A 26,689-nucleotide genomic window follows, 5' to 3' on the forward strand; every position below is an offset into this window, starting at 1 on the left:
CTCGTTTTGTTAACGCAAAGTGCTAAAAAGCTATAGGTTTAATTTCGCCAGCGCGATGCGCGAGCTTCGCTGTTTGATGTATAAAACTGGATGCGGCTATAGTTACCCGTTCGGATTTATGGCAACAAGGAACGCTGTTATACAGAAGGATTAAAAGAGCCTCCCGGGCTTGAGGGACGCCGGTGACAGCAATACGCAAGTATATATCATTCGTACTGAGGCGTGCGCAGAGATATCCAGAGTACATCTCAATTTATACAGACTGGTAACATACACCTGCACTTGGGGCCAAGGTATGCGTATACATTGGCGACTACGCGAGCCACACTGTCGCGACAAGCCGTTGGCTGCAAATCGCGTACCGCGAAAGCTGGCGGGAAGTAAGGTATTCCTGCCGCGAGTTGGTCGGGATGCTACTAGTTTTGGACATTTATTTGGACGCAAACGCACACGCTTCACGTTTGTGCTCACTGCGGGCACTTGGCGCGGTATTCTGTTTCTGTCGCTTAGAATGCACGCGGGCGTCCGCCAAGGCTGCTGACGCAGGAAATGTAGAAATTGATCAGGCATCGTCTTTCGTACTCACCTTATAGTCGGTAACAGATCAAGAATGCAGAATAAGTTTCTCCCACAGAGGCGCGTGGCGCTTGTTGTTCGTGCTCCCATAAAATAGTTCCATTGCAGGGCACAGAATCGACGCAGGCACAAAGAGAAGACTCGGTGGTTCAGCAATGACCACGCTGTGTTCAAGCGCAGCGATAGGGAAACTCCGTAAAGGAATGAGGAGGGATATATATATATATATATATATATATATATATATATATATATATATATATATATATATATATATATATATATATATATATATATATATATATATATATATATATATATTCGCAAATGGACGTGGCTGCACAGTCCCTGTCTGGACACGTGCCCTAAAATAAGCTAAACAAAAAATAATTCGGAAATATAATTGCATAACATTAGGTCACAATTTGTCCTGCAAGCAATGTATGCCTCTTAAAGTAATCCAACGGATGTGACGGAGTAGTGCGATCAACAAGAGGCAATTTTTAATTTAAGTCTTTTTTCACTAATAAAATCACCTGGGATCACCCTCTCTGTGTAACATTTATGACAAGCGGTTCTTTTTTCCGTGTCACTCTCATTGACACTGTTCTTTGGAAATTAATTGTCATCTGCCAGTTTCTACACCATGTGTGTAATGTGGATAATGCTATGCTTAAAGATTACTGATCACTCGGACCGCGAATTTCTTAATGTAGCATGCAATCGTCCGCAAAAAAAAAGTTTTATTTTTACAGATACGTTTTGTACGATGTCATTAATAAATGACAGGAAAAATAATGGCCCTAAAATAGGACCCTCCGTGGGACACCTGATTTCAGGCGGGCTGAGCTTGAGTTTACACCATGAAGGCGCACATTGTCTGCTTTTCTTGTCTTGTCTTGTGTCTCAGACAGTGGTGCGTACCCACTATGGGGGATTGGCCAAGAAGCAGGCGGTTTTCCGTGTGGTTAGAAGTATAGAGAAACTAGCCACAACAAGCTTTTCACTTCAGCTGCCTTGTGGTCGGACAAAACAGGCCACAGGGTCCCACCACGGTGCATGAGTGAATTTACCAAGGGGCATTGTAATCTTCACTTTTCGCACTATCAGGCACCAATTAACGATTATTGATTCTTACTGGTGTAAAGGGGGTTTATTCGGATCGCAGAGCAGCAGCGACAAACTCAGCACCAGCAGGTAGGGCGCAGCCAGCGAACGAACTGGGTACGTGCCACGCGATGGCAACGGGGCTTTTCAGCCTGCCCATCTTCGTCACAATCACCCCCGGAATTGAAGAGGAGCCATCCTGGCGACCTAGGAAGAGGTGGGTGGATCGTAATACTGCTTCAGCCGGTCAATGTGCACAGTCTCTCGCCCCCGACGACGCAGATCGGAAGATGGCGATACGGGTGCGACCACGTAGTTCACTGGTGATGTTTGTGCAACCACGCGGTAGGGCCCGTGGTACTTCGGGAGGAGCTTGGACGAAAGGCCAGGAGCAGCAACAGGTGGGACCCAAAGCCACACGAGTGAGTCGACGGGGAAGGGGTGAGGGGGAGGATTGAGGTCATGGTGTTCTTTTTGGCGGCACTGTTGAGCAGACGTCAACGAACGGGCCAGTTGGCGGCATTTCTCGGCGTGCTGAGCAACCGTAGCAACAGGTGAGCATTCAGCAGGGTGCGGCCGGTACGGGAGAACCGTATCAATGGTGCTGGAGGGATGGTGGCCGTAAAGCAGAAAAAATGGTGAGAATCCGGTAATGGCTTGAGAGGCAGTGTTAAATGCGTAAGTGACGAACGGAAGTACAAGGTCCCAGTTGGAGTCGTCAGATGCAACATACATTGATAGCATGTCACCAAGAGTTCTGTTGAATCGTTCTGTTAAGCCATTGGTCTGTGGATGATAAGCAGTACTAGTGCGGTGAATAATTTGGCATTCAGATAAGAGTGACTGCAGGACATCTGAGAGGAATACGCGGCCCCGATCGCTCAACAGTTCACGTGGTGCGCCATGGCGGAGAACGAAGTTGTTTAGAATTAACGAGGCGATGTCTTTTCCTGATGCGGCAAGCAAGGCGGCGGTTTCAGCATACCGTGTCAAATGATCTACGGTGACAACAATCCATCGGTTGCCAGCGCCAGTAGATGGAAGAGGCCCATATATATCAATGGCGACACGGTCAAATGGCTGAGCTGGGCAGGGAAGTGGTTGGAGAGGTGCGGTGGAGAGATGCGGGACACATCTGCGTCGCTGGCAGGCAATGCAGGAGCGTACATATTTGTGAACGAAGGTGCACATCCCTCGCCAATAATATTGTAGGCGAAGCCGTGTGTAAGCTTTTGACACTCCGCTGTGGCCACACTGCGGGTCAGAATGAAAAGCGGAGCAGAACTCTTGTCGTAGGTGACGAGGCACTACTAAAAGCCATTTGCGGCCGTCATTGTGGTAGTTGCGGTGGTATAAAAGTCCGTCCCGGATTCTGAAATGCTGCGCCTGTCGGCGTAGCGCTCGAGGTGCCGAAGTTGCCGGAGGATTCGACAAAAAGTCGAACATCATGACGATCCATGAGTCTTGTTGTTGCTCCGATGCCATGCCCAGGATGTCAAGTGGTGAGATGTCATGTCTGTCGGTAGAAGTGCTGCTGTCTGAAGTAACTGGGGAGCGCGAGAGGGCATCGGCGTCAGAGTGTTTGCGGCCAGAACGATAGACGACACGGATATCGTATTCCTGGATTCGGAGGGCCCACCGAGCGAGGCGGCCCGACGGGTCTTTGAGGTTGGACAACCAGCAAAGTGCGTGATGATCCGTCACCACGTCAAAGCGTCGACCGTAGAGATATGGACGAAATTTTTGAAGAGCCCATACGATAGCCAGGCACTCTTTTTCTGTTACTGAGTAATTGGCCTCAGGTTTCGTGAGGGCACGACTGGCATAGGCGACGACGTATTCGGCATTGGTGTTCTTGCGTTGTGCGACCACGGCACCAAGGCCGACACCACTGGCGTCAGTGTGAAGTTATGTAGGTGCGCTGGGATCAAAATGGCGCAAGATTGGCGGAGACGTGAGTAGGTGACGAAGAGTCGTAAAGGCATCATCAGAGGCTTCCGACCAAGCAGAGAGTTCATTGTCGCCTTGGAGAAGTTGGTTTAGTGGTGCGATCACAGTAGCGAAATTGCGAACGAAACGTCGAAAATAAGAGCATAGGCCAATGAAGCTGCGTAGTGCTTTCAAGTTAGTGGGCTTTGGAAATTAGGATACGGCGCGAAGTTTAGCAGGATCAGGAAGAATGCCTTCTTTGGAGACAACGTGGCCTAATATGGTCAGTTTTCGAGCTGCAAATCGGCACTTTTTTAAGTTAAGCTGGAGACCAGCATTCCGGAGACAGGTCAAAACTTGATGTAAACGCCGAAGATGGGTCGGAAAGTCAGGAGAAAAGACGACAACGTCGTCGAGGTAGCAGAGGCAAGTATGCCACTTCAGGCCGCGTAGGATGCCGTCCATCATGCGTTCGAAGGTGGCGGGCGCATTCCACAGACCGAACGGCATTACAGTGAATTCATACAAGCCATCAGGTGTTAGAAACGCGGTTTTCGAACAGTCAGCGTCAGCCATGGGCACCTGCCAGTAGCCAGAACGGAGATCTAAGGAGGAAAAAAACTCCGCTCCTTGCAAACAGTCAAGTGCGTCGTCAATACGTGGCAACGGGTATACATCCTTTCGGGTAATCTTATTAAGCCTTCGATAATCGACGCAAAATCGTATGGTGCCGTCTTTCTTTTTAACGAGGACGACTGGTGATGCCCAAGGACTACTAGAAGGCTGGATGACACCGCGATTGAGCATATCGTTCACCTGGTCATTGATAACGCGCCTTTTAGTCACCGATACTCGGTAGGGACGCTGTCGAATTGGTGCATGGCTCCCAGTGTCGATAGTGTGCGAAACAGTCGTTGTGCGGCCGAGTGATGTTGCTTGGCAGTCAAAAGACGAAGAGAAGCCTTGGAGCAAGCGAAGAAGTTCGTCGCGCTGTTTCATCGTAAGGTCACTGGCAATAGCTGGCGTAAAAGAACGCGGCAGTGACTGAGGAGGCGATGCCTCGAGAGCAGCAAGACAAGTGGAGTCGTCCATCGTGTCAAATATTGAAGATGAGGTCAGTGGCTCTGCTCTGCCAAGGCTTTTACGGCGGCGTAGAGTAATTGGTTCAGCCGATGGGTTGGAGATGCACATGAGAGAGGCACCAGCTTTGAACTCGAGGTCGGCGAACGGCAGTGGTAGTGAACGGCGGCGAACTAAGAGTTCAGACGGAGCGAAGAGTACGGTGCCGTCATCTACATATTCGCAAGAGATACTGACAAGAGTGGAAGACCAGGCAGGTATAATGGTGTCATCTGAAACAGCGATTTTGCGACAATGGTCCTTATGGTAAGTGATAATATCGGTCGAAAACTGAAACAGCTCGATTTCAGCGCGGGCGCAGTCAATGATCGCATGATGTGTGGAGAGAAAGTCCCAACCTAATATGACGTCGTGTGAACATGATGGCAACACGATGAATTCTATTATATAGAGGACCTCCTGAATTACGACACGAGCAGTGCAGGCGCCGCATGGCTCGACGTGCTGCGCGTTGGCAGTTCGAAGAGACAGTCCAGAAAGCGGCGTCGTCACTTTTCCGATCTTGCGGCAAATACGGGCATCTATCGCTGAAAGTGCAGCGCCGGTGTCGACAAGTGCTAGCGTCAATGTTCCTCCGATTGCGACTTGAATAACAATCTTCGGAGAAATGTGAGGCCTTATACATTTCGCTGGCACCGCAGTTCTCGCCTCCTGAACTGCGATATTTAGTTTTCCTGGCGCAAAGGGCTCCGCCGCCGGTGCATGGGGGAAAGCGAGCGGCGGCGAGGAGAAGGTGAACGGCGAGCGGCGGAGAATGCGGTGTCGACGGCAGAAGGAGATTCAAAGGCGTCCGAATAGTTGCGGCGTTGTTGGAAACGTGGTGCATACGGACGCACATTGTTCGGGACGTTCGGTGTAAGCAGGCGACAGTGACGTGCCACGTGTCCAGCACGGCCACAATAAAAACAAATCGGACGGTTGTCTTCCGTGCGCCAATGGTCTTGTGGTCGTGCATAGTTCGCCAGTGGACGGACTGGAGGGGATACGGGTGGGCGCAAAGGTGGGCGAAGGGGGCTGTAGGTCTGTGGCGCAGGCCTCATCGCGACTTCGGCGTACGTCAGGGGAGCGGCCGTCGGAGCCTGTTGAAGAGAAGGCGAAATGTGGCCGGCTACCTGCTCCTTGACGATAGATTGGAGAGCGGGCGCCAACGGAGTACTCGGCTGGCCGTGTGCAAATGGAATCAAGGAAAGCTGACGAGCCAGCTCTTCACGGACGAACTCCTTGATCTGTAGCAGCAGCGAAGTGTTATCCGGGGCAGCACCCAAGCTCGACATTGAAGTGGCCTGAGGTGTAGATTGGCGGGTGGCTACGCGTTGTTTGCGCAGTTCGTCAAAGCTTTGACACAGACTGACGAGTTCAGAGACTGTCGAGGGATTTTTCGCCAACAGCATCTGGAAGGCGCCGTCTTCAATGCCTTTTAGGATATGGCGGATCTTCTCGGCATCAGGCATTGCGACGTCAATGCGATTGCAGAGGTCGACAACATCTTCTATATAGCTCGTAAATGTCTCCCCGCACTGTTGCGCACGGCCACGCAAACGTTGCTCGGCGCGAAGCTTGCGAACCGCGGGGCGCCCGAATACCTCTGTCACGTTAGTCTTGAAGGCCGGCCACGTCGTCAGATCACGTTCGTGGTTGCGGTGCCGCACGCTGGCGACACCGCTCAAGTAAAACGACACGTAATTAAGTTTTTTGGTGTCGTCCCAGTGGTTGTGGATGCTCACCCGGTCGTAGTCAGCGAGCCAGTCTTCGACATCATGGTCTTCTGTACCACTGAAGATGGGTGGGTCGCGTTGCCGCAACGGGCCGGGGCAGACCACGGTAGTCGCCGGGGCAGCGGGTTGTGGTGGTCCTTCTTCCGGCATTATGAAGACGGGCTGCAGTGTCCGATTACGAAGTTCCAGAATTCTGGTTGTACCCCGCAGCTCCACCAATTGTAAAGGGGGTTTATTCGGCTCGTAGAGCAGCAGCGACAAACTCAGCACCAGCAGGTAGGGCGCAGCCAGCGAACGAACTGGGTACGTGCCATGCGATGGCAACGGGGCTTTTCAGCCTGCCCATCTTCTTCGTCACACTGGTAATATTACCTTCATTTTAACATGTAATTTAACTTTGAACAGCACTTATATTATAGCAGTGTCGGAAATTCAGTCTTAACTATAACTTATAATAATCTTCCCATTTCTCGGTCAATACCTCAAAGTGGGCATGAGCCACATGTTCGATGAGCAACAACAACAGCAGGCACCAAGCTTGTTGCTTCAGAACTGCGAGTGCGTGTTTTGTGAGCCTTCGTAAGGACGGGAGATGTGACGCCACGGTGCCGCCCGAACACGATGGCCAGCGACAAGGACACAAGCCGAAGATCTCGCAGCAAGTGACGCGCCTTCTTTTTGTTGCAGTAAATTCAAATTGGGGCTTAGCAGCAGAGCACCGTTCTTAGTGGTGCATTTCACAACATTTTGAGACCGCTTTTATGCCGTGTCCATGGTTATCTGCACTTTTGTGAGAGAAGGGTAACAATCGTTTAAGAGAAAACAACCGCAATAGCTCAATGCTCACTCCTTCAACCGCAATAACTAGCTGTCACACTGAAAAAAAAAATACTTGATAGTGCAGCTTCTCAAGTTGGCGTTTTTGGTGCTGACAGTACTGTCTGCATGAGGCTTCTGGAAGCACGACAATGACGTACCTTTCGTAAACCTGATCTGATAATATTTAGTAACGACACGCAGGCAGGGATGCCGACAGGCAGTGGCGATTGAGTTCCCAGTGCAAGGTTCTTCCAAGGAAAAATAAAAGTCTCAGTTGCTATGGTGACACTAATGGTAGGGGGATGCAGTTCTGTATTTAGGGCATCACAGGTGCGAAAGTCTGATACGACGGTTCCATTTTGCTTTGACCTTGCTTTTGCATAGTAGCATAGAGACACGCAACATTATTTTAGCTTGTAATAGAGCTGTTGAACACCCAAACTGCAGCAATAAGCCAAAGATGACTGTTTCTGACTATTCGCATTTTACACCGTCACTCACAAGTCAAAAATAGTGTGTGCATTTTCACGTTAACCTGGTAATAATAATTCCGTTGCTTTGGTCTGTTCTGAGAATTGCGCTTTTACTGTTCACTTTTTTGACACGTTGCAATAACAAAAACAGCAGCGGCGTGTTATACGCTGCAAAGCCATTGTAGGATCATTTGCATGAGAGAATGCTCTTCTCCGAATCGAGACGCCTTGGTGCTACAGTAAGCGTTGACGAGCCTTGTCGAAATATTTAGCCTTACTTTCTTGTGTTATTCTGCTCTGTAACGCTGAATATACAGGCTCTAGTTAGATAACAGAAGCCAAGCGGTATTGTGCTTAGTTAGTTTTTTTGCCGCGAAATTTTTCAGGTGGGCGCTTAAGAGCAAGACAATTACGGTGTCCCTGGCAGGACATGCTACCGCTCCGCAAACATTAATAAGCCGTTTTCTTTCTTTTTAGTTAATGCTATATTCAAACTCTGAAATTATTATTTAAGCCTCTTGACTGCCATACGTGCCTTCAAGATGTGCGCTTGGCTTGCAGTTTACTTCCGATGTGAAGGTATGTTTAGCGTTCGCGCAGGTGCGTGTTGTTTTGATGAAAGCTTTTTGTGTGTCGTAAATCAAACCACAAATATAAAAAGAGTGTGCACGAAAATCTAAGAGGCAACATCCATCATTCACCTAGTGCAGTACTAGGACGGCGGCCACAAATACCGCTCTAGCGGTCATGTATATATATATATATATATATATATATATATATATATATATATATATATATATATATATATATATATATATATAAATATTGAGAGAGAGAGAGAGAGAGACATTCCCTGGAGCGATAGACAGGGAGTCCCTGCGGCTAAGTTAGCGAAACTGCTAAGCAAAGCAGGTACAACATATGATTATGAGACATACTGTGTTCGGTCATCAGTCCTCTTTCACCACCAGGATAATTTGCGTGTGCTGATTGTTCACCTAATTAGTCCATAATAATTAAAGATGTATTTTTATGTTTAAATTCTGGGTGCGCATTTTGATGGAAATGCTGTTATAGTTTCTTAAATTCTGGCCCCCAGGTCTGGCCATTTTGAGCTGACAAGCGTAGGGCATACATTGCGCAATAACGATCGTGTCTGCAAAGTATTACACCGCTACACGCCACGGAAAGACCTGAAATTTGTACCGAACGCCATTTTCCCTTCTCCTCGCGGCCGCCGGGCTCCAAGCCGGAGGATGACGTACACGCGCAAGTGCGCCTACGTACACGCGTTTGCACTGTGACGTCGCTCGTGGTGACACGTGACTTCTCAAATTATTCAAGACAACATCTGTTATTTGTGTAATATGTTGCTTGAATAGACTAATTAAAGCTTAGAAAAATAATAAAACCCACAAACCGAATGTCTGCATGTTCTTGTTTTACTTCGCACCGCACCAAGAGAGATGTACTTCCGTTTCGTCTGCATGTTCGCACGTCGTGCAGTCGCGCGCGCAGACACCGAAACTGTGCCATTTTCTACCGTGTTCTTACTCTTACTCTTACCGTGTTCTTACTGTTCTTACTTATCCGCTTGTGTTTGCCTCAGTGTTTGTGTAGCACTGACTTATACCGCTAGTCAGATGTCCCCGTGCAAAGCGTTCAAAACCTTGCGCTGCGCGAAACGAGATAATCACAACATCTCGATCGCGACGCCGTCAGCGGAAGTGCGCCGCGCCGCAAAAAAAGCGAGGAGAAAAAAATGAAGGCGGGGCGCGTGACGTGTGCGTCGTGCGATCCTCGAGGTCCGGTGTGGGAGAACGCACGGAAGGAATTTCGTTTGCGGAGGCTAGGTGGGCCAAGTGGAGAGAGTGCCTCGCTTGGCAGTGGAGCTCGGCTCCTGAAATCAGGTTCGCGACGCTGAAATATTTGTATCTCGGCTATTAATGTGCCGATTTGAAACATTTTTTCGGCAGAACGCTAGAGGACACGTGCCAACTTCCAGCGTGTAACGAAAATTTGCTATGGCGTATAGTGAGGAGCCCTTTAAGGCATTCACTCGTTTTCACCGCCCGCTATGTCCAATGTGGTTATTTTTTTTGCCGTGTTACTCGCAGTGCGCGAAACACACACATACACACGGTGCCGGCACCGAATTTTCCGCGACGCGGGGCCCTTAACGCTCTCGTGTTAAACTTATAGGCGGTTTGCCTGCGCCGATCGTGGAGCATCGGGCTAAAGCACATTTTCTCTTCAATGCTGGCATTCTACGTCCGCAGCTAGTCCGACTTTCATCCGTTGCGGCAGCGCGTTTTGCAAGCTTGCTCAATCTGCCGTTCTCAAATTGCTTCTGTCGTTTTTTTTTGACAGTTTGGCACGCTTCAACGTCACGAATTGTCTTCTTTGTTGCTGCACTCGCAGTCGCCTGGCCTCATCATCTTCATCGGTCGACTCCCGCTTTCTCTGTCACCAGGCTCGTTGTTGTTAGCGGCGCTTGGCGCGACGCATCCCTTCTTCAGGCATTTACGATGAGGATTCCGATTCACTTGCCATATTACAGCGAAGCCGTGTACCTCTATTTTCCAAAGAAATTTTCGTGTCGTTGTAAGCAAGAAACTCCCCATACGTGGGCCGAAGATAGTACGATGCCGGGCCGACCCGCGCCGAGGTGAAGGAGGCGTTAAGCACTCCCCACGGGTGGGCCGATCCCGAAGATAGTGCAATGCGGAGCCGACATGCGGCGGAGGTACGTTTCGCCATTGGGCTCCACATACCCAGCCTGAGTGGTCATTCTTCTTCGCAGAGTGGAGGGAACTGAGATTTTTATTTCACACGTACGTTTTGGGAGCTCGGTTTAGTGGAAGCAAGGAATACACGTTTTGACAGCTTGAGAACGGAGAGTCGACTAGCTTTACTCAACAGCAAAAACAGGTGGTTTGGCGCGTGGCTGTGGTAAAGAGCAGGGGGCAATGACCCCCACGGCGAGGCAAACTGGATTTTCTAGAAGCGGGGACAACGAAGTGACGGAGGGTCGCTATAGATACACACGTGGCAGTCGTTGCACGCAAGGCGAGGCGTGAGCGGCGCTTCCATCACGTCACGTGCGGCGGCGCGCGTGAGCGCCGTGAGTTAAGCAAGAGACGATTGAAGGGTTGGTGGAGGAAAACTAGGGAAACGACAAAAAATGGAGACGTACAAAAGCACAGTTCGCCATAGGAGACCAAAAAATTTGGTTGTGCGAGTTCATAGCGTTCTTTTTCCTTTTTATTGTTTAACCTAGGTAGGACATTAGGGAGTATAATAGCAAGAGCTTGGTGGCGCCACCCACCGCCCCGTTCCAAAGCGGACGCTCATAGCATCCATCCAACCATCGTTGAGAGCGGAGGCCGAGCCGGCCGTTTCGCAGGCACAGAAGAACACGCACGGCACCTCCGCGCGAACGCGTGGGGCTGTACGAAGGCGCTTCAAACAGACAGAGGCGAAATCCGGGTTGGTAGGCTAGTTCGCACTAAAATGCCGCGCGCCGCGATACTGGCCAGCTGTCTCGAAGTTGGTGTGAAGGAACTAACCCCGCCTATTGCCCGGCTCGGCACCGTTTGGAAGTGGCGAGCTGTCGGTGTTGGCTTGCGCCGATCGTGAGCAGCGCATTCCGCGTGACATTTGCTGCCTACGCAATGATCAGCCCACAAACGAGCCTGCGCTCCGGAGCGCAGACACCGAAGCTGAATGAATGCGCGTGGTATTTGCGAGGCCGATCGTATTTGCGCCTTGCTAGCTCATTTTCGTGAACGCACACTTGAAGCGGCTATTGGTGAGCAGGAACACCGCGTACGCCAGTGGCAGAGCCTGCATGTGCGGCCCAAACGCTCTATCGAAAGTTCTTCCAGTCACCAGTTCTACGCGAAGAGTCCTTACGCGAAGTTCCTCTTCTTTTTTAACAGTGGAGCTGTTATACGCTAGGTTCCGGTGGTTTGTGCGCGTAGGCAAGAAAGATGGCTGCCACCCCAGCGCTAAAAGAGCTAAAACACAAAGCAAAAGCATATCGCCGGTATGTTCCAGCTTCATTTAATCGTGAGAAGTGTGAAAACACATTGTGATAAATAAATATCCTAATAACATAAAGTAAAACTGGAATAGACACTGTTTAGTATGCATTGCGGTTTGACATCGCGGGCCCTATAGGCAAACCACGTAAGCTCATCTCAGTTCCCTTCCACCCGGGCAATGGATAGGTCGCGTGCATTGAGGACTGCGGAAGAACAGCGCGCCTACGATGAACACCGTCGTGAACAGAAGCGACAATGCATGCGGCGACGGCGGATGGCACGTAATGCGGACGAAGGGCGCGCCGCAAACGCCAAGCGTACGCACTTTTGGTTGGATCGCCCCTACCGACTCCACTCGCACCGTAATTCTGGGTGATTTCAACATAGATATGTCTCGATCGGACGGCAAGTGGTTCGTGGCTTTTATCTTGGAAAGGTCGGGCATTCAATGTTGCACAAACATCAGTGGGCCCACGACACGTCATCGTTCGTTTATAGACCTCACATTGGCCAAGAACCCTTCCAGGGTCGCCAGAGAGCCACTGGCTGCATATCATAGCGATTATAAAGCGATATTCCCCTTGTTGACCAAATCACAAATAAAAAAGAAAGCGGACAAAAGAAGGTAAAAAATAATAAAAAGTAGCATTGAGTATACAATTTAATAAAACAACAAAAAAATCGTGACAAACGAAATTCATCGTGATATGTTCAATCAAAATATTTATTATCGACATATTTAAAACCATGTGTACAGCTCCGCTTGTCATCCACCTTCACAGAGTGGAATGGCTCTGATTTTTTTTATTTGTCCCTTACGCAGCTTAGCAGACGATACATGAAAAAGAGGGAGTGGACCAAAGGCGCAGTTCGAGCACTTGAGCTCCGGCAATGTTGTGCGCTTGGCTCACACGGCTGGGCGTCCTGATTGTCGCCGTGATGTCGTCGAGCATGGTCCGCGCAACGGGCGTCGGCGGCGCCGACTCGTCTAAAACCGAGTACGGCGTCGACGAAGAGTTCGTGAAGCTCGCCCGAGAGCGCCCGACGTTTGCCGTCTACGTCCTCATCAACAACGTCGCGTGCGGTGAGCGGGCATTCTCTTTTAATGCGTTAGCATTTTAGTAGTGTCAAAGTGGGAAAAAAGTGTATGTGTGTGAAGCGTGGGAAGCTGGTCACCTGGTAGAAATAGACAGGTGACATGCATAAAATACCCCAGAGATTGGGCGGGAAAACGGCGCCGCAGTAGCCCGATCGGTAAGAGCATCGCACGCGAAATGCTAAGACGTGGGTTCGTATCTCACCTGCGGCCATTTGCTTTTCCATCCACGTTCATTTCCAATAATTTATCATTTCTTTAATTCAACTAGTAAGTACAAGTAATTTCTTCTGTATTGTCTTCCGTGTCTTTGTTTGTTGGCTTCTTATGATATATATACATAGTGCAACTGACGGTTGTCTGCTCCGGACTGCTGTCACTTGCACTTGACTCCTCGAACAAGCAGGACGTGTGTCGAGTGAGATTGAACAACACTTTGCAAGGTGTTGAATAATGCGGTTTAAATCATGGATCCGGAACATCAAAAAGGTGCGACGTAATGCTCAACCATTTCTCTCGCATGCACCGTTAATCGCCACTGAACTTTTCCGAATGTAATATAGCGCAGACTGTGACGCAAACGAAGTTAGCTTTTCGTGCCAGCATGTTGCCATATGACGTGATATAAAGGAATGGGGCATCGGTGAAAATGGCTACATGGATACTGCCGTATAGATTGACGGGATTTTCTTTTCTTTTTTTGCGAGCTCACCATCTGGCCTGTTTACATCCGTGGTGAAATTGCTTTTCTTTTTTCAAACTCGTACTGCAAAAACCGAGAACGAGGTGAAGGACCACTTTCGTTCGAAGCGAGGACTTGTGTTTTCGATTTTCTTAATTTCCAAAAACGCAGTTCATTTAACTAGGTTATCCGTCTCAGAAACAATGGTGAACCGTCTGCGCGTATAAACTATGGTTTGCTTTAAGAAAGTGCGTCGTAACTCAGTGTTTCCGAAAGGGCTCGACTTGTAATTCTTTCTGGATTCCACAACGCAGAGCACAACTCTGCTTCACAAGATGCTCTAACATGTATTATTTCCTGCATTTTAGAGTACACACCCTAATAGTGTGCATACGACGTAATTGTTTAGAGGGTAGGTCACACTGTTTGATTTCATATACACAGTTTCATCGCCAACCGCCAGATTCCGCACACAATCGTTCATATTTAATTGTCTTGCGGGCCCATTTATGTGAGTGTACCAATGTTACTTTCGCTGTGGGTCCATTTGCACTTGGTTGACTACGGAAATCCATTCTCCAAAACATGTTTCTGTAAATAAACGTGTTTATGTATTATCGAACACACATAAATTTTTAAACTTAATTTGCTTCAGCTCGTAGCAACTCTGATAGAATCTGTCACACCATCACCACCACAATCATCATCATCATCATCATCATCATCATGTGCACTGCAGGACCTGCGATCTCCAATTTCCCCTGTCCTGCGCCAACCGATTCCAACTAGCACCTGCAAATCTCCTAATTTTGTCGCACCACCTCGTCTTCTGCCGTCCTCTACTGCGCTTCCCTTCTCTGGTATCCATTCTGTCACCCTAATGGTCCAACGGGTATCTAATCTGCGCATTACATGACCTGCCCAGCGCCATTTTTTTCTCTTATGGTCTATTAGAATATCGTCTATACCCATTTGCTCTCTGATCCAAACCGCTCTCTTTCTTTCTATTTAGGTTATGCCTAGCATTCTTCGTTCCATCCCTCTTTGCGCGGTCCTTAACTTGTTCTCAAGCTTCTTTGTCAGTCTCCAAGTCTCTGCGCCATATGTCAGTCCCGGTAAAATGCACTGATTGTATACTTTACTTTTCAAGGATAACGGTAAGCTCCCAGTCAGGAGCTCACGATGTCTGCCGTATGCGATCCAACCCATTTTTATTCTTCGGTGAATTTCCTTCTCATGGTCAGGGTTCTCTGTGATTAGTTGACCTAGGTAAGCGTACTCCTTCACAGACTCTAGAGGCTGACTTGCGATCTTGAACTCTTGTTCCCTTGCTTGGTTGTTTATCATTATCTTTGTCTTTTGCATATTAATCTTCAGCCCCACTCTTACAATCTCCCGGTTAAGGCCCTCAATCATTTGTTGTGACTCGTCCGCAGTGCTGCTGAATAGAACAATGTTATCGGCAAACCGAAGGTTGCTGAGGTATTCGCCGTCGATCCTTACTCCTAAACTTTCCCAGTTTAATAGCTTGAATACTTCGTCCTAGCACGCAGTGAATAGTATTGGAGAGATTGTGTCTCCTTGTCCGACCCCTTTTCTTCATAGGTATCTTCCTACTTTTCTTGTGCAGAATTAAGGTGGCTGTGGAATCTCTGTAGATATTTTCCACGGTATTTACGTAAGCGGTCTGTATTCCTTGATTACGCAATGCATCTATGACTGCTGGTATCTCTACTGAATCAAATGCTTTTTCGTAATCCTTGAAAGCCATATAGAGAGGCTTATTGTACTCTGCGGATTTCTCGATAACCTGAATAACGACATGGATGTGATCCATTGTGGAGTACCCATTCCTGAAGCCAGCCTGCTCCCTTGGTTGACTAAAGTCCAGTGTTGCCCTTCTTCTATTGGAGATTATTTCGGTAAATATTTTATATAATATTGGGAGTAAGCTAATGGGTCTATAATTTTTCAATTCTTCAATTTACGTCTGCCTTTTTGTGGATTGATATAATGTTTGCATTGTTCCACTTTTCCGGGACCCTTGCAGCCGATAGACACTTCGTATAAAGAGCTGCTAGTTTTTCAAGCATTACGTCTCCTCTATCTTTGATTAAATCGACTGTTATTCCATCTTCTCCTGCCGCTCTTCAACATTTCATCTCTTGCAAGGCCCTTCTGGCCTCATCGCTAGCTATGGGAGGAGTTCCTGTGTCTTGTTCATTACCGTTTCTAATTGAGGTATCCTGGCTTCTCTGGGTACTGTACAGGTCAGTATAGAATTCTTCTGCTGCTTTTACTATACCTTCGAGGTTGCTGATGATATTACCCTGCTTATCTTTTAGTACATACATCTTCGTTTGTTCTATGCCAAGTTTCTTTGTCACTGATTTCAGGCTGCGCCCATTTTTTACGGCTTCTTCAGTCTTTCTCATATTATAGTTTCGAATATCCCTTATTTTCGGCTTGTTGATCAGTTTTGACAGTCCCACGAATTCTATCCTATCTCTTGAGTTGGACACTTTCATTCTTTGTTGTTTCGTTATTAGGTCCTTTGTTGCTTGGGAGAGCTTGTCTACTGGTTGCCTTGGTGCCTTGCCTCCCACTTCAATTGCTGCCTCTGAAGCCAGCCTGGTTATGGTTTCATTCATTACCCCTATGTCATCATCATCATCTCTCTGTTCTAAGGCCGCATATTTGTTTGCAAGTACCAGCCTAAATTTGTCTGCTTTTACTCTTACTGCCTTTAAGTTGACCTGTTTTTCTTGACCAATTTTACTTTTTCTCAGTTTCTCAGAAACTGTCACAGTTTTTCGATCAGCGAAATCTTACTGCGCAGCTGGCGACAATACACTACAACGTACGACGCTGCAACGTCCAAGGTTATAGCTACAGATTGTGCCTCAGTCGCAAGCATCTTAGATTTCCTTCGTGAAATACCTGCATTAGACGTAAAAAAGAAGGCCAATTTAAGTTTACCTTTGCCTCGTTTCTGCCCGCAGAAAGATGCCGCATGAATGCTTCGTTCCTGGACAAGGCAAGAAAATGTCTGCCAAAAAGTGTAAGTAGCAGATGTTCGGTTATTTGCGCAGGAGACGAAGACGTCTGAAGCGACTCAAGAAGGGCTGAAAACTTCATCATTTTATGCCATGGAAATAATTCGCTTTTTGTTCATTGAATACGATTTCTGTTTTTCGTTTGACAGATACTTTGACTACAGAAAAAAAAAATGCTACACACATCACCGCAGGGATTATAGAATTATGGCTAACTACAACATTCCGCTCAAGAGTAATTCCGTCGGAATTTGTTAAAAAGGTCGCACGTTACATTTAAGTTGTTGAAACAGCGCAAGGCTAGTTCGAACATGTTTCATGGCTGATTCAGTCGCTCTAGAGTGTTATTGAATCAGTACAGCTCAAAAGCTTTTGCGGTTGAGAGAGGCTGTGTTCAATGGAGGCCTTGCCTTCAGCTGACTTTTTTTTTCTCTCTCTGTGTGCCTCTTTTAATCAGGGCAATAAACTTGTGAGCAGCGATGAGGTTGTAATAGAAGATGTAAGCCTGCTGGGTATGATGACGCGTAATAATTATCGAGCTGATATGGCACAACGTACACTTAGGTTGCCTATTAGTACTTTGAAATCAGCCTGGCGAGTATGCGACTCGTCACCTCGAATAAAAGACCCCAAGCTGCGCTGAACTGTAGCATGGACTCGCTACTATATTGCAAGTTACTCTGTATATGCGGCAAGTCTCATCTGTCCTCTGTAATTGGCTGTCGTAAAAGAAACTATGTGCCATTTCGAAAAAAATAAAATAAAACACGGAACACTTGATCTCTTGCTTTTGAGCGCATTGCAGCCTCCGCGAGCCCAGCAGTCTAGAGTAATTTATGCGACAATTGGATACGCCGTCCTATAAATAATAGTTTCTCCTTACCTTTAAAGCGAAGTGCTTGCACGCGTAAAATCACTTGGTGCATTTCTTTGCTTTCTCTTCAGTGTGCGTCAACTTTCGCTCTCCTTTACTTCAGGTAAACTTGAAAGCAAAGATTTGCATGAGAGAAGAACAGTATCTGCTTGAATACGTGAGTATGCCACATCTCTTTAGCCGTCGAGCCTGTCATGCACCGCTTATGGCTTGTAGCTGTACACGCACTCATTTCCACTGGCGGCCACTTCTCTCGCAGCCCTGGCTGCTAGCGAAGCAGCATCTGGTGAATAGTTGCTGCAAAACACTCGTGGATCGCAATTGTCATCAGGTGAACTTGCTACTGCGTATTAACAGGTATTGCGGGAAGGATAATAAACGTACGACATATGTAGCAGATTGCAATATATAAATAGACATGAATACAAAAGGGAAATTTACAGAAGTATAAGAGTGGGTTGGAGTACATACGGCAGACATTGCCAACTTTTGGCTAGGAGTATACCACTGTTGTTGAGAAGAAAAGTGTTCGATGATTGCATTCTACCGGTGCTAACACATGGGGCAGAAACATGGAACTAAACAAAGGAGCTCGAGAACAAGTTAAGGACCGCGCAAGGAGCGATGGAACGAAAAAAGCTAAGAGACAGGAAGAGAGTGGGGTGGATCGGAGATGCAGCAGGAATAGCCGATATTCTTGTTGACATAATCAGGAACAAAATGGAGCTGGGCAGGCCATGTAAATGCGTAGGGAAGATAAGCGGTGGACCATTAGAGTTACAGAACGGATGCCAAGGGAAGGGAAATGCATTTGAGGAAGGCAGTAAATTCGGTGAGGTTGAAATCAACTAGAGCAAGGCAAGGTTAATTGGAGATTGCTGAAAGAGGCCTTCGTCCTGCAGTGCACGTAAAAATAGGCTGCTGCTGCTGCTGCTGCTGCTGCTGATGATGATGAATGTGTGCAGTAGCAGCTGGGAATAGTGAGCATAGTGCAGCAGACGGAGCGCCAGCCTGCGACAACGCGACGATGACGTACGCGTCTACTTCTTTTGGGACCGTGTGGCACGAGCCTCAGCTGACAAGAAAAAAAAATCAAGAAAGATGGAAAGCTCGGTGCACGCGGACCTTCGAAGCCGAGCTCTCCTCTGGACACGCAATGCAGATCACTGCGGACAGACATTCGCCACTTGTTATCATCAATACAAGATATTTCATTTATGGACTACCTCACTTATTCTTTGGATAACGCCACAGTGATATTTCAACAAATGAACTTGAGTCCACAAGTATACCCAATTTGCAGAAATATGTACAGAAAGATATTGCAACGCAGTTGCGCAAATGACGCAAAGCTAGGTCGAGTACCGCTAAAGGAGCACGGACTCTGGCATGAACAAGGGCAACATGTTTGTTCACGTGTAGGGTACGTGTAATGTCTTCGATGACTCTAACCGACTCTTTAGACGCCCCTGTGCGGGGTCTGAAAAGAGGACGATTTTTTTTTAGTCACGGTTGAGGTTGTCGTCACCTTCCGAACTGGTTCCATTCATATAAAGTAACGTATAAAGCTCTGTGAGCTAATCATCCTGCGGGTACCACACGGTATAGGGTATATATTCATCACGACCTCTGAACTGGACCGCTCCAAGGCAATCGAAAATTTAGGCTTGTAAGTGTGCCATACTTTGTGCGGCTAAATTGTGCTGATGTTAGGATGTCGCGCGTGACTCACTCATTCGGCAGTCGTCGTCACAGAAACCGAATGGACCTCATAAATGCAGTGCTCTGTTGTGAAAGAGAAGCTGAGTGCAACGCAATCGGTTCTTTGACTGCTACTTCAACGCAAATTCTGTCATCTTGTTGAAAGTGCCAAAGCAAATCACTGCACATTCCTCCCTCTATCGCATGCAAAGGGCTCAATGAGCGTTAGGAAATGTTTCTCTTCGTTTTCATGAGTATTTCCGCATGCTCTTACGGGTGGCGATAAGGCGGCATTGCCATGTACTAATAGTAGGCAATGGTGTCCTGAGCGGTGCATATCAGCAAGCACGACATCGACAAACATCAATGCGTGCCACAAAACAAACGAGGCAATTCTGCACCGGCATATACGCGCATCACGATTTTCTTCGGAACGCCGTAAAAAAAAAAAAAAAAAACTTCCTGCTGCAAGACCCACATCGCGCTCTATCAATGTTTTCTCTTGCAGGGAGACAATGTAATGGGAATTGTGGTAAGTTGCCTTCTTGATAACATCATAGCATCTCAGAAATTTTATGCCGATACTATAGGCTAGCGAGCAATACGAATGGCGTTGTAGCCTATTTAGTTGTCGTTGCTTTTGCGCTGTTTTCGTTTGGGGCTCGGTTCTCTTGTGAGACAAAAAACACACGCACACGCGCGTTCGTCTCCTTTCTTGTGCATCGGTATTTTTCGCTCGGTTCACTACGAAGCAGCGCGTGTTTTATCAGCTCTGTACTTAAACGAACACATGGACGCGGAGAGGGGTTTGTGTTAGCTGTTTCACTTGTGTTTAGATATAAGTTTCGTATTTATTTGACCAATGTGCAAACAGAGGCCGTGTCTCGTTCGTGCGAAAAGTTTGTGATTGGCTGTCCACTTTAGCTTTGGTAAGGCCAGTTCATATATAGAAACACTTCTAACGACTCGAGCTGCTCTGTATGTACGGACACATGGTCTTAATATTTAAAACGGGTCACCTAATGTTACAACCATAAAAAAAGAGAAAAAGAAACAGAGTATGAGATGGAGGAATGTCGCAGATGTTCCAAACGGAGCAAAGAATCAGTTAATATTAAAAATATGGGACCACATCGTTATTTGCGCGCACATAAATGATGAACACCCCACGAAGGAGATATATACCCCTATTGATATACTTTCAGAGCTTTAGCTGCGTCACCAAGAAGAGTGCCGCGTTCATCATACGCTACGCGTGATAGTTTTTGATGGCTGAGCTATTGAACAGCGCTTTAAACTCCTCTACCGAATATGTCCCTCAGAGGCTTGCTTCTCGCCTCTAATTTTATATAGCGTGCCCTGGTGTTGCGCTTTGCGAGTCGGTAAACCGGGGACCACATGTAAAGCACATCTTTCTCGTCGTGCGCGACTACCGCACTGTATTCATCATCGAAACGCGCCTCGCGTGCTCCTTTCATTATCACGCTGGCTATAGGGGGCGTATTTAGGCCGGCATCAATGACACCGAGCGACCTCACTCCTTAAGTGCGTCGGAAACGCGTTCTCATTCTGGGGCAAAGTTTCATTGATTGATCTATCGATTTGAGCGATTGATTTATTGGGGTTCCCGCTACAACCCCGTAAGTTCATTGTCTTTCAAAAGGAAAACTGTATCTAACCCGCTCGCTTCGCTTTCACCACTCTTCTAGAAATTTCGGACATCCCCTGCCGTATAAAGGAGCTCGACGCCAGTTCTTGAATTTCTATTCTCTATCTGCTTTTTTTTTCGCTGTCCTTGAGAAGCGCTTATCGTCACCTGACACTGGAACATATTGTGTGCGCCAGAAATGTCATGTCCGCGAAGCTCCGACCATTTCTGCGATTGTAGAATCCTGCGGATTTCTTATCTGCCGCGATGGCCCAGCGGCTATGGTGTTCTGTTGATAAGCGAAGGATTGCGAGTTCGATCCCCGGCCGCAGCAGTCTCATTTCGATGGTAGAATGGTAGTGTGCTGAAAGAAAGAGGAAGAAATACGAGAAAAGAAGAAAGAAAAGAAAATACTATCGTGCAATGAGCAATGGTGGATGCATGTTAAAGAACTCCAGGTTGTCGAAAATAACCCCAATCTCTCTACCGCGTTGCCAGTCGTAGCCCCCGTGTGGCAATGGGTATTCAAACTCTGGAATCAATCAGCCAATCAATAAACGTCATCTCCTCTCTTTCCAGCGTTGTTACGTCAAGAGCTTGCACATGAAGTTGGAGACGCTCTACTGCCTGTTGGTAAGACTGTACAAAGTGCTGCAAATTGATGCTCGCAAAAGATCGACTGTCGGTTGTGCCAAGCCTAGGTATATAAAAAGACGACCGACGGGTTGGGAATAACGACATAGTCATGCGAGCGTCCTCGGTTCTTCGACTTACAATTATGTCTTCGATATCACGACTATTCGGAATAACCGTGGAAACCATCCTGCCATATCGCATTTTTTGTAAATGGCAAGTCGTAACCTGCTGTGCAAACAAGGCTTTCCTGAGTGTAGGGAGGATACGCGGTCAGGTATAGTTGGTTCATGATTTGATGAAAACACATGGAGCGCTACTACACAAGACTGAACAAAACAGGAGCACGTGCTAGCCTTATTCTGCTGTTCCTACGTTTATGAGGATATATGACCTTTTGTTCGACGTAATATCTGTCGCGTGATAAGAACACGACTCCTTCCATGCACAGTACAAATATTTCTTGACATTTTTGCGACATCCACGTGGGCATCATAGCGACAGCATTGACTCTCGCTCACAGAAGTTCACAGATGTGACACTTAAAAGAGGGCAGAAAACACAATATCGACACCAACGCGCATCTGAGATTCTTCGAAGTTGGGGCTAATATGGGGAATGGATGCCATAGCTACCTTTTCTCTTGGTCTATCTCTATTCGGCCGGAAGAACTTATTTTCAACATGTCTTGGCCACAACTGACAGTGTGAACAGAAGTAAAAGAAGGCCTGCGCATATTTATTCCTGACGTCACGCCCCAAGGCCGACAGTTTTTCAAATGCAATGTTTTGGAAGCGCACTTGTGACCAACTAACCAGCTAACTCAATAACCAGCGGCCATTTAAAGAAAAGCTCTGCTTTCAGATTTGGCCCCAGTATATTTTTTTGCCGTATTGCGTAATGTGGTTGCGCGAAGCGGTACATAGTCAAAATGGCAGCCTCCATCATTAGACAGCGCTGCAGGGGTCACTCTAGTATCGAATAATAGGTCTCTGCTACATAGCGAGACACTCCTGCCCCCAACCCCGTCCCGCCCCCCTCCATACTGACAGCTGTGTCTTGTCAAATGTGGCAATAACTACAAGCCAGCATTTGTCGACCATCCCCTAAAAATGAACGATTTATTTCTTATTCAGTCACACAAGAAGGTTAGACAAGAAAACGCAGGAAGCAATCCGATGCTGGGAGGAGCATATAACGCGATAAAGAGAGAATAAAATAGTGGCGAGGATACAGAGAGTGCACTCACGGCAATGAGTTGAGAACACGGCAATGCTTGGGTACAGCCTCCCAACAGTGTCTTTCGAGGCGCAAAGTCAAACTGAAGAAGAGAGGAGAAACATCCCAAGTAGTACTGTTCTGCAAATATAGGCAAAATTGCTGACAATTTCTTTCACGAAGCACTTATTCAAAAGACTGTCGGCCTTTCGGTGTTTCGTTATGACTAAATGTGCCTTCTACGAGGTGTCCATTTTCTCGTTCAATCTTTTTTTATCGACATTCAAAATAACGTCCCAAGTGTATGTTGTTAATGCTCAAATCGGCAACGCCATCGTGTATGTATCGCAGTTGGTAAATATTTTTTGCCGTGTCTTTAAGCGCAGCATCCTGGTATCACTTCGCAGAGGGCCAACGAATTGGCGGAGAACCCTGCTTTGGACATCGTGCCGACGGCAACACAACCTTCCACACACGTGCCACTAATACGCTGGCCAAGCCGAAGGCCGTTCCGGCAGATGCTCGCTGCGGGTAATGTATCAGAAATCGTCGACAAGGAGGCTACGCCTAACCGCGCGGAGCTCGCCGCGGGTGAATACGAGCTCCATCCCGACGGTCACCGCCCATACCGACGCCCCGATCCAGACGATGAATCAACGAGAGGCGGCAGCGCGCCACCAGGGCCAGACGATTACGATGACGAAATAGCCAGGTGGCGAGAGGACTACTGGAAGAAACGCCGCTATGTTTATAATGAGGACAACGATGGCGATGTGGTCAATTCCGCCGCTGGAGAGCACCATGAGAGCGACCGCCCACCGCGCTGGCAGCAGCACCGTCGCAAGAGCGAAGAGTCGCCTGATCTGGAAGACTCGAACGGCAGCAGCGATGAGCGTCAAAAGAGCCGACCCAACCGTCGGCGCGGTGCGGCAGGAAATGACAGGGACAACTACCGTGGAAGGGCTCCGCAAGGAGGCTACGAGACCGACCAAGACGATGCCCTGGAGAATAACCATGGAAGGAGAGCAGGAGGACCACAAGAAGGCTACGATGCTGACCAAGGAGGGTCCCTGGACAACAGTGGTAGAAAGAGACCAAGAGGACCCCCAAGAGACTACGAGGGTGACGACGATAGGGTGCCGGCCAATGGTCGCAGAATTAGGACAAGCGGACCACACGAAGGCTACGAGGTCGACCAAGATGATGACCTGGACAAGAGGCGTGGAAGGAGAACAGGAGGCTCACAAGGAGGCTACGGTGCTGACCAGTGGGATGTCCTGGACAAAAGTCGCAGAAAGAAAACAAGAGGACCACCAGGAGACTACGAGGATTACCGAGAAGGAGTCCCGGCCAATGGTCGTAGAATAAGGACAAGAGGCCCACAAGAAAACTACGAAGCTGACCGAGAAGGGAACGTGAACAAGAATCGTGAAGAGAGAGCAAGAGAAGTGCATGGGTACGATGGTGATGAAAGAGTCCTCAGCGGCATCCATGGAAAGAGAACAAGAGAACCACAAGGATATTACAATGATGATGAAAAGGAGATGCCGGCCAAAGGTCGTAGAAGAAAGGCGAGGCGACCTCAAGAAGACTACGATGCTCATCGGGAAGACGCTTTGGATAACAATCATGAAAAGAGAAGAGCACCACAAGATTACGTTGCTGACCAAGATGGTGTCCCGGCTAATGGGCGCGGGAAAATGGCGAAGAGACCACGAGGAGGCTATGGTGCTGAACGAGGAGGGGCCATGTCCACTGATCGCAGAAGGACAACAGCACCACAAGGAAGTTATGAAGCTGACCAAGATCTCTCGCATGATTGGTCTGGGGGAATGGAGGACTATGAAACGCCGTCCTACCTAGGCGGCGGTGGTCCCGAGCGCGACTCTGTAAAAAGTTACGAACACGACATCGAAGGGCCTTTCTCGACCGTGGACCCGGATTGGTGGAGGCGCTGGAAATTGGAAAGAAGACGTGGCCGCGGCACAAGGCTCCCGACGCCAGACACGGAGGGTGAGCGTGGGCTGAACGAGGTTCATCAGATGTTGTTTGTTTATTCATGTTCATATACGCTGGCAGTTGCCGATCATTTTCTTCTCATTTTGCCATTTGCTAGTCTCTGAAGTACCTGAGTTCGAAGAGAGCCTGCCTCCAAAAGGCGAAATTGTCTGGTTTGATATACAGAAAAACCACACATTCTTCAACTGAGAAAGTGTCTTTCTGAGAAATCCGTATATGCATTTTTTTGTAGAGTTTGTAGATTTTGGTGAGGTGGATTAATATTTTTTTATTTCGTGATAGTCCTTGCGCCTTGCGTGTTTCTGCGGAGCTTTTATTTATTTACAGCCTAGAAAGTAGAAACTACCGGCCGCATGCACAGCCGGCATGCAACTGTCGTACTGTTATGTTACATAAAGCAAAAGACGCCAAAAATTGCCACCAAAGTTGTTTCAAAGAAAGCTAGAATGGATACAGGATGGGCATTGAAAAACACATAACTGTACGTGAGCGAGGGAGGAATCAGAGTGAATGAGTATTACCCGCACATAGTACTGAAGCCAGAATAAGACGGCGGGGATGGCGGGGGGAGGGGGGGGGGAGGTGGGTAGATAACGAAGATAGCAATTTAAACGGGTCTATCTTCACTGCACTCCCTCCATATCTGTTCTCACAAACACCTGAACTTAGCTGCTTAGTGGTCTGATGTCTGCCCCTTTTTCCGAATTTTGAATAGCCTTATCTTTCAATATTTTTAGAGTACTAAGCTTCCGTAAAAGACCCAGTTTACCATCTTCGCAATGTGGTATTTAGGCTTGCAACCAGAACACATTTTAGTCAATGCGGTGTGACAGTGCAGTCGTTGTCTTCTTCTTCACAGAGGAGCCGAGCAACAAGCCTCGTGGAGGATGGAGCAGGCGTTCAGAAGAAAATGATGCGCCTGCAGAAGGCGTCGGCGATGAAGTGCCTCCTTACAAGCGTACGAGTAGGCCTCGAAAGAATGAAAATGAACAAGGCGACGCGCTTCTCGACACGATCCGTGCCAGAGACGACAGGAGGTCGCAGTCGTCCGGTTTCGAGGACTTCATCAGATCTGACGAAGACGACGGCGACGAGGAGCCTCCCGAAGCCAGCGGCTCTGGCCGCGGCCAGCGCAATGAGAAAGGGGGGATCCACGAGCATGCCAACGCTCGGAAGAAGCAGCACGGCGACAAACGCAATAGCCGTGCTCTGCAGAGTGCGCTGAAGATTCCCTAGGCCAAGCAACGCAGAATGACAACATGCCCGTCATACGGGAATCGCGACCCTATAAGTGACGTTCATAATAGCTAGCGAAGACTGAAGGTGTGTCGGGAAAAGAAGAAATGAGCAGGAAACTTAGGTACTAATTAAATGGACAATAGTCGCTATAGCAGGTTTGTCAGAGTTTACCTTGTCGTTCCTTTTTTTCACTATTATCATAATGATCATAATTATCATGATCATGATCAGCTCATTTTATGTTTACTGCAGCATAAAAAGGATCCAAAAATTCAAATTCTGCAGTTTTACGTGCGACAACCAGATTCTGATTTTGAGGCACGCCGTAGTGCAAGTCTCCGGATTAATTTTGGCTACCTGGGGTTCTTTAACATGCACCTAAATCTAATTACACGAGCATGCTCATATTCCGCCATCACTGCAATACAGCCACGGCTGCCAGGATCGAATTCGCGACCTCGAGCACAACGCCAATGTAAGCTACCGTGGCGGGTTAAAAAAATTAGAGAAGCCTGTACCAGCCGTTTCCTGTTAAACCCATGTCGTGGTAAGCCGGCTCTCTCCTATGTCTGCAAAATCCCGATCTCGTTACAACGCCTTGTTACTGCCTTACTCGTCCCTTGGCACTGTTGTTATTGTTACTCCAATATGCCGCCTGTTATCTGCTTTACGAGTTACTTTACCGGCACTACACCACTTCCGCGTCCTAATCTAC

At 47.8% G+C, this 26,689-nt stretch overlaps 1 protein-coding gene across 4 annotated transcripts; it reads left to right on the forward strand.

Moving 5' to 3' along the window:
* On the forward strand, nucleotides 1-26,134 carry LOC135915310 (uncharacterized). Of its 4 annotated transcripts, none has more exons than XM_065448346.2 (8): nucleotides 1-195; nucleotides 12,632-12,892; nucleotides 16,589-16,647; nucleotides 17,620-17,673; nucleotides 19,726-19,749; nucleotides 21,445-21,498; nucleotides 23,124-24,729; nucleotides 25,595-26,134. In XM_065448346.2, exons 2-8 carry the CDS (start codon nucleotides 12,700-12,702, stop codon nucleotides 25,969-25,971), a joined length of 2,367 nt encoding a protein of 788 aa, XP_065304418.1. In that variant the 5' UTR covers nucleotides 1-195; nucleotides 12,632-12,699; the 3' UTR covers nucleotides 25,972-26,134. The 4 variants fall into 4 exon arrangements, with proteins under 4 accessions (XP_065304418.1, XP_065304417.1, XP_065304419.1 ...); XM_065448345.2 differs by having other exon boundaries at nucleotides 2-199; XM_065448347.2 differs by lacking the exon at nucleotides 1-195 and adding an exon at nucleotides 6,968-7,125.
* Nucleotides 26,135-26,689: the final 555 nt, after the last annotated feature.

This window comes from Dermacentor albipictus, chromosome 1, assembly GCF_038994185.2.
Source record: "Dermacentor albipictus isolate Rhodes 1998 colony chromosome 1, USDA_Dalb.pri_finalv2, whole genome shotgun sequence".
Classification (NCBI taxonomy): Eukaryota; Metazoa; Arthropoda; class Arachnida; order Ixodida; family Ixodidae; genus Dermacentor; species Dermacentor albipictus.

What these genes read in the sequence shown, in the direction of transcription:
- LOC135915310 (XM_065448346.2), top strand. Translation starts at nt 12,700, where the DNA reads ATGTTGTGCGCTTGGCTCACACGGCTGGGCGTCCTGATTGTCGCCGTG. An exon ending in GAAAATGTCTGCCAAAAAGT is followed by an intron (nt 16,648 to 17,619) that starts GTAAGTAGCAGA and finishes CCTTTACTTCAG; the next exon opens with GTAAACTTGAAAGCAAAGAT. An exon ending in ACAATGTAATGGGAATTGTG is followed by an intron (nt 19,750 to 21,444) that starts GTAAGTTGCCTT and finishes CTCTCTTTCCAG; the next exon opens with CGTTGTTACGTCAAGAGCTT.